This window comes from Elephas maximus, chromosome 12 (genome assembly GCF_024166365.1).
Source record: "Elephas maximus indicus isolate mEleMax1 chromosome 12, mEleMax1 primary haplotype, whole genome shotgun sequence".
NCBI classification, from domain to species: Eukaryota; Metazoa; Chordata; class Mammalia; order Proboscidea; family Elephantidae; genus Elephas; species Elephas maximus.
The window spans coordinates 46439604-46451619 of NC_064830.1; the positions used below are offsets into that span (position 1 = coordinate 46439604).

General features: G+C 39.5%; 1 protein-coding gene across 8 annotated transcripts in view; it reads right to left on the minus strand.

Annotated features, from left to right (window-relative positions):
• RBKS (ribokinase) overlaps positions 1-12016 on the minus strand; it is a 158823-nt gene that overhangs the window by 63160 nt on the left and 83647 nt on the right. For all 8 annotated transcript variants that reach the window (XM_049904733.1, XM_049904729.1, XM_049904735.1 and 5 more), the window contains one exon: positions 3725-3816. In XM_049904733.1, the coding sequence (XP_049760690.1) occupies positions 3725-3816 (92 nt within the window). The remainder of the gene's footprint in view (positions 1-3724; positions 3817-12016) is intronic.

Below are 12016 nucleotides of genomic sequence, written 5' to 3' on the forward strand. Positions count from 1 at the left end.
CTTTCATTTGTTTGTTTTTGCTAGAGAAGATGGTAGCAGAGTAGGAAAGACACTAAATGTGGCACAAAAAGCAACACCTTGGCATTCAGGTGACCTTCACTACTCACTAATTCTGTGACCTGCCCCAAATCACTTACAATCTGATTTTAAAATGACAGGTTTGGACGGGATCAGAATTTCTCCCCCAGAATATAAAAAGGGCTTCTTGTGGGCTATGGTTTCTAAAAACCTTTTAAAAAATTATTCTTTAGTGAAAAAAAATTTGAATATTAACATTTTCTCCAGATATTTTTCTTTAAATAAATGGTATTTTTTGTACATATTATTTAGCAACATGCTTTTTCCCCCCTTAACATTATTTAATTCGTGTTGATATATGTAGCTCTACTTAATTTTTTTCTAACTGCTTAAGATTCCATACTGCAAACATAAAAAACATTCTTTTGATGAACACTCTAGTATTCTCCATTTTTCCTCTTTTGTAACCAGTGATATAGTGGATGTTCTTGTACATGTCTCCCCATGCTCATGCCTAAGTGTTTCTCTAGCATGTATATCTAGGAATGGAATTTCAACTTGATTATCTATTACCAAATTGTTCTCCAAAGTGTTTGTATCGACTGACTGCTCCTACAAGCATGCTATGAGAATTCCCATTTCTTTGCATCTAACAAAGTCTACAATGATTTAGAATCTCCGCGCTCTTTGCCAACAAGACAAGGAGCACAGGAGTTTTAACTACCTTTAAGCACCACCATCTTACTATTGTTGACTAGAGTTTTAGTTCTACCTTTTTTAAAACACAAAATTTAATTATAATTTTTTTGGCTAATAGTAAATTAAATTTCCTGACATATTCTTGTCACTTCCTGTGTACATCATTTTTTCTTGTATCCCTTCTCTTCCATTTTGGTTCAGTTTTTTGATTCATATCTGCTAATAGTTAAATGAAGATCTGTGAGTGGAAAACTCCCTTAGTCTTTGAATGTCTGAAAATGTCTTTATTTTGCCTTTAGTCTACAATGGGAGTTTAGCTAGACATAAAATTCTAAGTTGACCATTTCCCTTATCATTCCAAAGCTATTATTCCTTTTTTTTTTTTTTTTTTAGCATTTATAGTTGCTAATGGAGAGTCTGCTGTCTGTCATTTCTGGATAAGTAATCTTTTTCTCTAGTAGATTAAAAATATTTTTGTTTTTATGCAGTTCCACTAAAAGATATGTAAGTAGAGATTTATATTTATTTTACATGGTACCATTAATACACTTTTGATCTGAGAATTCATGAAAAAACAATGCTTTTCTTCAATTCCAGAAAATACCTTGCAATTTTTCCTCTACTATTGCTTTTCTTCTGTTCCTTCCATTCTCTTCTTCTTTCACTTCCACTAGATATTTATATGTTGAAGCCTTTCAAACTATCCTTCATTCTTTTAAAATTTTAATATAAATTATCTTTCATTTTATAATGCTTTAGGTGAACTGATCTCCGGTTTACTATGCATTAATAGATAACTACACACGCAATGGGATACTGCATGGTTTAAAGTCAGGAAAGGTTGTATCTTTTCACCAGATTTATTCAGTCTGTATGCTGAGCAAATAATCTGAGAAGCTGGAATATATGAAGAAAAATGGGGCATCAGGATTGGAGGAGGACTTATAACAACCTGTGACATGTAGACAACACAACCTTGCTTCTTGAAAATTGAAGCACTTACTGATGAAAATCAAAGACCACAGCCTTCAGTATAGATTATACCTCAGCAAAAAGAAAACAAAAATCCTCACAACTGAAGCAATAAACAGCATCATGATAAACACAGAGAAGACTGAAGTTGTCAAGGATTTCATTTTACTTGGATCCACAATCAACACCCATGGAAGCAGCAGTCAAGAAACCAAAAGACACATTGCTTTGGACAAATCTGCTGCAAAAGACTTCTTTAAAGTGTTAAAAAGCAAAGATAACACCTTGAAGACTAAGGTGCACCTGACCCAAACCATGCTGTTTTCAATTGCTTCATATGGACGCGAAAGCTGGGCCATGAATAAAGAAGACTGAGGAATTATTAATGCCTTTGGATTTTTTTTGTTGAAGAAGAATACTGAATATAGCATGGAATGCCAAAAGAATGAACAGATCTGTCTTGGAAGAAGTACAGCCAGAATGCTCCTTAGAAGCAAGAACGGCAAGACTTCGTCTCACGTATTTTGGACATGTTATCAGGAAAGACCAGTTCCTGGAGAAGGACAACATACTTGATAAAGTAGACAGTGAAAAAGAGGAAGATCCTCCACGAGATGGACTGGCACAGTGGCTACAACAATGGGCTTAAGCATAACAACAACTGTGAGAATGGTGCAGGACCAGGCAGTGTTTTGTTCTGTTGTACATAAGGTTGCTATGAGTCAGACCAACTCAATGGCACCTAGCAACAACAACATACACATAGTGATAGCCACTGGGGATACAACAGTGAGTACGACAGATGTCCCTACCCTTACAGAACTTGTAATTTACTAGAGAAGACAGAAACCCTGAACACATAATTTGAGTGTTTGAAGTGTTGTGAGTGTTTGAAGACAAAATAGAGAGTGTTCTGGGAGTGTACGGCAGGGAAATTTAAGTCAGTTTGGCAGTTGAGGGTGATCTAACTTCTTATTGTGAAATGGTCACTATCTCCCACAACTCCTCCTGCCTAGGACAATGCCTGGCCATAGTGGTTGCTCAAAAACATTGCACAATCTATTGTGGTTTGCTAAAATTATGTTCCTTGGAGCAGTCTTTTTTGTTTCTTCTATGTTCTGTGAGATGAAACTACCAAAAAGGCAGGTCAACAAATCCTAGAAGCCTTCACTCAGCCTTAGAGCCAAATGAGAATTTAAAGATTGCAGTTCATTAATCACTATCTTTGTCCCTCTGCATGTTGCAGGCAGCAATGTATATAATATGTCCAGTGTCCCAATGCTGGCAAAGAGCTCAGGTCTAATACTGGCTAGCCTATAAAAATAGGAGAAATACTGAAATTTTCTCCCTAAAAATATTTAAGAATAAGTGGTACAACATCAATATATTGATAGTTTATGCAGGTATGTACATTATGACCCTTAGATGGACTGTGAGGGTACCCCCCCCACTGAAGTAGCCCCGAGGTCTTTTCCATGGCATCATAGGGAGATCAGTGCTGTCACAGGGTCTTCACAACAGAATGTAGTAGGTGCTCCAGGGGCCATATACTCTTTAGGGTTGCCAGATAAAATAAAGGCCACTGAATTAAATGTGAATTTCAGGTAAATGACAAATAATTTTTTAGTATGTTTAGTATATTACTCATCATTTGTCTGAAATTCAAATTTAACTTAGCATCCTGTAGTTTTATTTGCTAAATCTGGAATCCCTAATACTAATTAGTACACAGAATATGGAATAATAAGAAAACAAAACAAAACATCCAAAATGTGAGGGCAGGGAGGAGACTAAAATTAACCCAAGTTTGATAAGGATCAGATTATGGGGATGACTCAGACAATGCTTTTTTCTTTTCCCTAGGACTCACTAATTTCCTTTTCTCCACACCCCAGTAAACTTAAAAATCTGTTTTCATGGTGCCCAGTAATTCACATGTGACCAAATTGCTGTGGTTAGTCCTGCTTCTTTGCTTTACCCACTCACAAAAAAGTGTTTTGGTTTCTTACGAATGACCAAAACCATTCATCCTCACCTCACTTTCATTGCAGCAGAACACATCTGAAAGGGTGTAGAACCGGGGATCCAGGTCAGCAATGGCAGGAGCTGGATTGAACAATGTTTTTACTACAAAGGAATGGAAAAAGGCTCATTGGTCATCAATTTTAATAGCCATTTGCAGACATTCAGGAGGGAAAATCCCCAAAAAGGATCATTTTTGTCATTTTTTCCATTAGATTAAAAATCAAATTAGTCACAGATGTAGGAAAGTCTGAAATCTCAATCTCCATCATAGCCTAAGTACCAATTCCTTCTCATTTCCATTTGCTCTACTTTTTATAACATTTCAGCTTTAAGGGCAAGCGCCAATATTTACAACCAAGGTGCTTGCAAAGTTAAGGCAAAGACAACAAGAACATTAAAAAAAGTAAAAATGCTGTGACATGAAAGGTCCCAAATGAATGTGAACAGGCTGGTGAACATTTTCGAGGGTTAGTTTAAGTGCTTAGGTGCAAAGGTAGTTCATAAATCCATTTTCAGGGAAGGAAAAACAGATGATATAGAAGAAACAACAAAGGGCTTAGAATTTCCCTGGTAAGAACAATAAGGAAGCCTATGTTCTGTGCACCTATGTATGACAACTCCTTATGCAAACATACACGTTTATACAAAAGTTTACATTCTTGGTTTCTATGAGCAACTTGGGAATCGAAAGGAAAGACTAAGAAAGGAAGAGGAATTCTGTCAGAGCCTGAGCGCTAGCCCAGACTAAGAGGCCACAAGAGAAGGATGGATGGGGATAGCAGAAGCAGGGAAAATGAGAACGCCACATCCATTATTATAGAAGAAGAAAAGAAGAGGTGGAAAGTGAGGCCCAGAGAGATGAGGTCATGTGTCTAAGGTCATACATTGGAAAGTGGTTAAGCTGAGCCCCTACCCAGGTCCTCAGGCTTCATTTTAAAGTCCAGGGTCTGGTCCTCTCCAACACAGTGGTCTAGACAGGACTCTGTCCATAGCAACACATGCCCCCAATTCTAACTCATCGTGGAGTAATCAGAAAACAAAACAAAACATCCATAATGTGAGGGCAGGGAGGAGACATTGGTGTGGAACTTTGTAAATGCTCTCTTTGAAAGCCTAAAGAAATTACATTCACAGGAAGCTCCCCCTTTGTCAAAACACGTACTTATCCATCAGAGTACTCAGCTAGATTGGTTGGTCTTCTTTTTCTGTACCCATGTCCACTGACTCACGTGTTAGTAGTTCCGCTTTACTACAGACCCAGAGTAAAATCCTCTTGCTGGAGTTCTCAGAGATTCTTCTAGAACAGTGGTTCCCAAACTTGGCTGCACACCAGCATCACTAGGTAAGCTTGTTAAAATGCATGATTTCTGGGTCTCACCTCAAACCCACTAAACCACAATCTCTGGAGGTTAAGATGAGGGAATCTACACACTAACAAGTTCTCCAGGTGGCTCTTATATGGGCGGTTTGGCACTATCCATTCCATATTCTTGGGTAGATGCTAACTAGCACGTGGCTAATGGCTACTGTCTACTGCTTCAGCCTGATGAGGCTGTCTAGTCTACTTCTGTCCTTCCTTGGTCTTACTTAACCTTTTGGTTTAGTCAGTGGGTCTTGTTCAGCGATTTATAAGCTAACACCATTCCTACATTTTCATTATATGCTTCTTTATACAGAACGTCCACCCACAGAAATTCTACAGTATCTTTTTGGCTGGTCAGATTTTTGTACAGGGTTATTTGCAGCTTAAATTAGAAAACATGTAAAATCCCTGTGTGAACTGTAAAGTGTTGAACAAATGTCAAGGATTATTACTGTTATTATATTGTCCTTCAGATACAACCCGATACCCCCACCTGTCCACCCATCTCTTCTGCCTTCCAGTGGAGTGTGTAGCCTGGCAACAGTCTCTCTCATTGGTTCTTCTTTTGCGAGGTCTTAGAAATGTCAATTATGCATAAAGGCCCTCATTGCCCAGGAATCTAATGCACTCACTGTTTAGGTCTTCAGAACAAATATATTGTTCCCTCTTTTCCATAGCAATAAATTGAAACACCCTGCTCACTTAGTGTGATTCTCAAATCTGTACTTGAGCCAAGGTCAGAAAAAGCTACCAGTAGGCAACAACACGATAGGCCCATTCTTCTTACAAAAGTTCCATTTTATCTCAAAGATCCCAGATTCAGCAATTTCCTTCCCAAATCTATACTACAGAAATACACAAGTATGTAAAGATAACGTACTGGGGTGTTCATGTAGCTGTTTGTAACAGAAAAAAAAAAAGAAACCTAAACGTCTTTCAAAGGTGATTGGTTAAAATATTATGACATAAATATCTCATGGAATGCTCTGAGCTATTAAAAAGAATGTGAAGTACAGCTATGTTTTGTCACAGAAAGAGTTCCATATTCCATAATTTATTTATAAGTGAAAAAGTCAGTCTTGTAATAAGTGTATAGTATGATCCTCCCTCTTTTGACAAAACAATATAGCTACATGTGTATTTACATTTATACACTTACATCTGAAGAGGAAAAAAATCTGAGACGTTAATCACTAAGCTAATTACTAGTTTTTGGGAAAGGGGTGTGGAAGACATATTTTCACTTTTTATTTTATATGCTTCATTGTTTTTTTGCATACAGCATGTTTTAATTTGTTATTAAAAAAGAGAGTAAAATGATAAACCCTAAGTTGTGGATGACTCTAAGAAAGCCTTTTTCTTTGCACCATCATCGCATCAATGCACTGAGACCTTAGCTCTGCTCAGTCACTCATATCAACATGCTTGTGTGTATAGTCTGTCATCATATGAAAGTAAAAAATATTTGCTTCATATTTTATCTCTCATCTAGCCTTTCTTTAGCACCTGAATTGTGGTGACTTAGCCTTCATCAGAAATATTATCCCTTTGTTGACTGATACAGTGGACCTATTTTGTTTTTATCTGCCCAGCATTCCTTCCTTTTAGGAACTACCCCTCCCTACTCTGTCCCAGCAACAGGAATGGGCACATGACCTGACCTTGGCCTGCTCCACTATAGTATCCCATCTCCCTGGCAACAGCAACTGTTCCACAGGGTATGTATAAGGTTCAAGTAGAGCCTATCAGAGCCCATCACCCAGACAGGGGAAGGTAGATACAGAGCATGCTGTCCTTCCTGGAGGATGTGGGTCGGGCTGCTGGCAACCATGACTCCCTGTGTGTAGGGAAGTCTGTCTGCAGCATGAAAGCTGAGCCAAGAGAAACCAAGACGAGGAACCAAGGGAGAGTCCTGGTTGTGTCAATCCCCTGGTTTCACACTACATAACACTTATGTCTGTAGCTTTGCCTTCAGTCCTGTAAATGACCCCAGGACTATTCCCAGCTATATGGGCCAGACATTCCTATTTTGCTTAAGCTGGTTTGGCTTGGGTTTCTGTCACTTGTTACTGAAAAAATCCTGACTAACACAGCTGAAGGCAGCTTGACTACTCTTTTCTCCAACTCTTTCATTACAATCCCACCCACTTATTGCTTTGGACACTCCAGACATTTTTTCATTCTTTAAGTACTTACTGAGCACTTACTACGTGCCAGGTACTGATCTGGGCACTGCAGACAGACAAAATCTCTGCCCCTATGCCAACTTCTGATATACAACTAAAAGCTATTCAAACAAACAAACAAACAAACAAACAAACAAACAAACAAACAGTCAAAGTAATTTGGTTTAGAATGTGGCTGGGTTGGGCGTTGGCTGCTTTGGATAGAGTGGTCAGGGAAAGGGAATAGGAGGCATCTGAGTGGAGACCTGAATGACAGGAAGAGGCAGCCAGCCAACGATGTGAGGGAAGACAGAAAGTCTCCCCCAACTCTCCCAGCTTTATAACGGAAGACCAAACTAACTTGCTGTCTTCAAAGCACGTTTGGCATGGTCCTCAAAACAATTCAGGGCATAGATAAAGCAATTATTAGCACCATTTTACAGATGTGGAAACCAAGGTATAGAGATTCGAGGTGGTTATGGGATTAGCTCTTAAATTACTGATGGACTGTTCTGTTGAAGACAGTCTGAATTTATTCACTAAATTTAAACCATCAATTGCTGGAATGAGGAATTCTACAATTTAATTTTACCATAAAAATGATATAAAAATGAATCGAATCTTATTTACCTATATTTTACCCCAAAGTAAGGCATTCTTACTAAGCAAGGATACATAGGCTTAGAGTCTGACTAGTAACTAAATCCAGGGGAAAGAGAAAATGCCATAAAGAAAGTGCTCGCCTTGGCTAGTATGACCACAAATAAGCATAACGACCGCTATGAAGAAACATGAAGAACGAGCAGATGTAGCTAATGAAACAAGAATGCAAATTTGTAACGGGCAAGAAGGAAAAAATGTCTTGGAGCCAAGTGAAAGGAGAGAAGACAGACTGTACTGTGGAATAACTAGGAGCTGCAGAGGTGACTGATAGCTCCTAACAGTAACTATTACCAGTTACAACGTAAGATGGACTAAACTCCTGGTTGTCTTAAGAGCATGTTGACATCTGGCATAATGTCAATGAGGAACGGGTGAGACTTGGGGGAGCAGTCGATGGGCCAAAAGTCAGGAAAATAAGGTGGAAGCTCTTAATAGAAGGCCCTAATAACTTGCCATGAGGCACTGGTGGCTCAGTGGTGGAATTCTTGCCTTCCACACAAGAAATCCAGGTTTGATGCCTGGCCAATGCACCTCTTGCACAGCCACCACCCATCTGTTAACGGAGGCATGCGTGTTACTATGATGCTGAGCAGGTTTCACCAGGTCTTCCAGACTAAGATGGACTAGGAAGAATGGTCTGGGAATCTACTTCCAAAAGTCAGCCAACGAAAACTCCATGGACCACAATGGTCAATCCCCAACTAATCATGAGGATGGTGCAGGACCAGGCAGTGTTTCGTTCCATTGTGCATAAGGGTATCATGAGACGGCGTTGACTCAACAGTAGCTACCAACAACAACAATAACAGCTAGCCAAGAGAAAAAGGGGAAGAAAAATTCCCCTAAACAAGATATAAGGTGTGGCCAGAAGGTTGGGATACCTAAAACACTGGCTTGGCAGTCTCTCATTTTAGGGACTCTTCCCTGTGACTTTAGCAGCAAACACACTCAAAGGTTGGGCTGTGTGCTGGACAATGCTATTGTAAAAGTCCAGGTGGCCAGCAAAAAGTCTTATTTGCCAAATGGAAAAGGACTAAAGTGGCATTAAAAGATAATTTATACTATACCTAGAATTTAATCTTGGCAAGCTAACAACTCAATTATTTATAATTGTTCCTGTGATGTTCCTTTTGCTTTGAAATGGATGGGAAAACCAGAACCAATATGCATAATTTCATCACAAGCAGCTGCAGCATCAGCTCTGCAGTAGGCCAACCTCAGAGCATTGTGATTTCAAGGGTTTGGGGCTTTACAGGGCTAAAGACTCATTTTTGATGTGGCAGGTGCTTTATAACCAATGCTTTCATTTTGGTAAAGGCAGGAAGAAAGTTCAGAGACAGTATATTCAAAGATGGAGGGTTCTTTTTCCTCTGTACAGTAACAATCGATATGTAATCTAGTTAAACAATGTATTTAATTCAAACTTCACTGTTTGTAACAAGTGTAGATAAAGGAGCTGGGATAACATGCCAGCAGATGATGATGATTTTACTGTCTTTCCTGAAGGTGGAATAATGCAGATTAGCACCTATGCAGCCCAGTGGGGCAATGGACAGGGCACTCTGTGCTCAAAGATCATTAGGCTTTGCCCACTCTACATTGTGGTCAGTCCATTCATACCCTGTGACATTAGAGGGCCATGAGAGCCCTCAGGCCAATTTTCTTGTTTCAGATGAAGAAACATGAAGAATTAGTAATGTAATTAATTCCCAGAGCAGGGAACTGACTTACTTGGTTGAGGGTCCCCCATTTGGTAAGTGATTAATCCTGAATTGAAAGCCACCCAAATCAGTGATCTTTGTGGTGCATCACTCTTCTCTCATGTGAGAATTACACACACACACACACACACCACACACACACACACACACACACACACCCCTCTCATGGTATAGAACTTAAGTTGGTAACTACTAGATGAGGGATCAGCTGACTTGGTCAGAGAACACTGCCTGGCTGGAGGAGATCCCGACAGAGAAGCGAGTGTGTGCGCGTGCGCGCACACGCATACATATTGTATGGGGGAGCACATTATTCAAAACGCTCTAGGGGCTCTTCTCTGTGACTCTTTGAGAAGAAAAACATTCAAAGCTTGGGCTACATCCTAGACAATGTTAACAATTTTTTTTTTTTACTCTTCTAAAGATAATTCTTTATAAAAGCTCAGTTCCTTGAAATCAGTGGGATGTGGCAGTTGCTTTAAAAAGTGTGGACTAGGAGATAGAACTTGGGTCTTAAGAGTCTGAAATCCTGGCTTCCACACCTAATAAATGTGTGACCTTGGATGAGAAAATTACTTAACTTCTCTGAGTCTCAATTTTCTTATCTTAGATTGGGGTTCAGAATAATGCCTGCCAAATCTTTGTCATAAGGTTTGTCTGAGAAGCAAATGCATATGAAAGTGCTTTTAAGCTGTAAAGTACCTACGAATACAAGGTTTAACACTCCTAACATTATCATATAAGAAAGATCATGCAGAATTTCTACTTAGGCATGCTGTCTCTTAGTAAGAATATGAAGTAGGCTAGTAGGTCTTTGGCCCATCATCCCCTACCCCTCTTCCTTGATGCCCCAATCCCTTAGCTCTTCAGCTGGAAGAGCTGTCTGGCAGGGGATGGAGGGAGTATTTCTGGGTCCCGACCAAAAGACAGCCCCAGGTCAGGTTGCCTGCGCACCCGGGTTACTCCAGCCTCCCCTGTGAAAGGTCAGATCCTCAACTGTGGTTGCCGTACCTTTCACTCCTACACAAGCTGGGTGGGTAACAGGACTAGGCTAGGACAGAGGAAACAGGGATCTCTGAGAAGCAAGGGACTGCAGGGAAAAAAGAGAAGTTACAGAGAATGTGTTTTGATGTATACAAGGAAATGCCTGAGGGACACCCCAAGAAAACGTAACCAAATGGGTTTTGGCTTAGGATTTTTTCTGACAGCTTTGAGTCCATTGAAAATACATTAAATGTCAGTGAGAATTTGCCACAGCATATTGTTTTGCCAAGAGGACAATTTATTAAATCAGGATATACATTTTAAAATTCTCCACAAAATCATTTCAGTAACTTATTTTCCATTTATTGCTATGTAAACCACTATACACTTTGGAAGAAATCACTTATACACTTACTGTTCTTTTCTTTTCTTTTTTTTTTTTTTTTCAGTTTTTCATCTTGATGAGAGAATTTTATCTGGAAAAGTCAACGCGGTTCTGTCTATTTTTTTCTTAATGTAAATCACAGAACTATTGCCACAATATCAAGAGCCACTGTCTTAGAGTGACTGCTTTTTATTTTTATTTTTTTTCTGACCAAATGGTGCTGAAATCTGAATATTATCCTAATTTTAATTTAAAGAGATAAGTGGAAAGGAGAGAAGAAACCTGGGATTTACTGAGACTTCCTGCATCACGCTTGGTATCATATTTTATTTTATTCCATCCTTAGGATGGTTCTGTAAGGCGTATTTATGTATATATTTTACAGACAAGTTCAGAAAGGTCAGATAATTCTGCCAAGATCACAAAGCTAATAAGTTAGGGCAGAAATGGGATTTTATCTTAGAAGGTGCTTTCCCTGTAGTCCATGGTGAAAATAAGCAAAAAGAAACTACCTGGATTTCCCTTTTGCGGGGTGGGGGTGCACTAAGGGGGGCTGGTAACATTGTATTTTTATTTTCAAGCCTTAATAAATGCTGGTCAAATTTCAAATCCCACTCTTTGTCTGTCAGCTTGTTGTATGTGGTGATTTGCATGTTGCTGTGTACTGGGTACGAGGCTGGAAGCCATGCTACCAGTATTTCGAATACCAGCAGGGTCGCCCATGGTGGATATGTTTCAGAGGAGCTTTCAGACTAAGGCGACTGGAAAGACAGGTGTGGCAATCTACTTCCAAAAATTAGCCAACAAAAACCCTGTGGATCACAACAGAATATTGTCCGAGACAGGGCTGGAAGATGAACCCCCTAGGTTGGAAGGCACTCAAAACACACCGTGGCTGCAACAATGGACTCAAACATACCAATGATTATGAAGATGGTACACAGCTGGGCAATAAAACTACCTGGCTTTTTTACAAGTCTGTTATTTGCTAGAGGTGCAGGAGGGGGAACGGGTGGGAGAA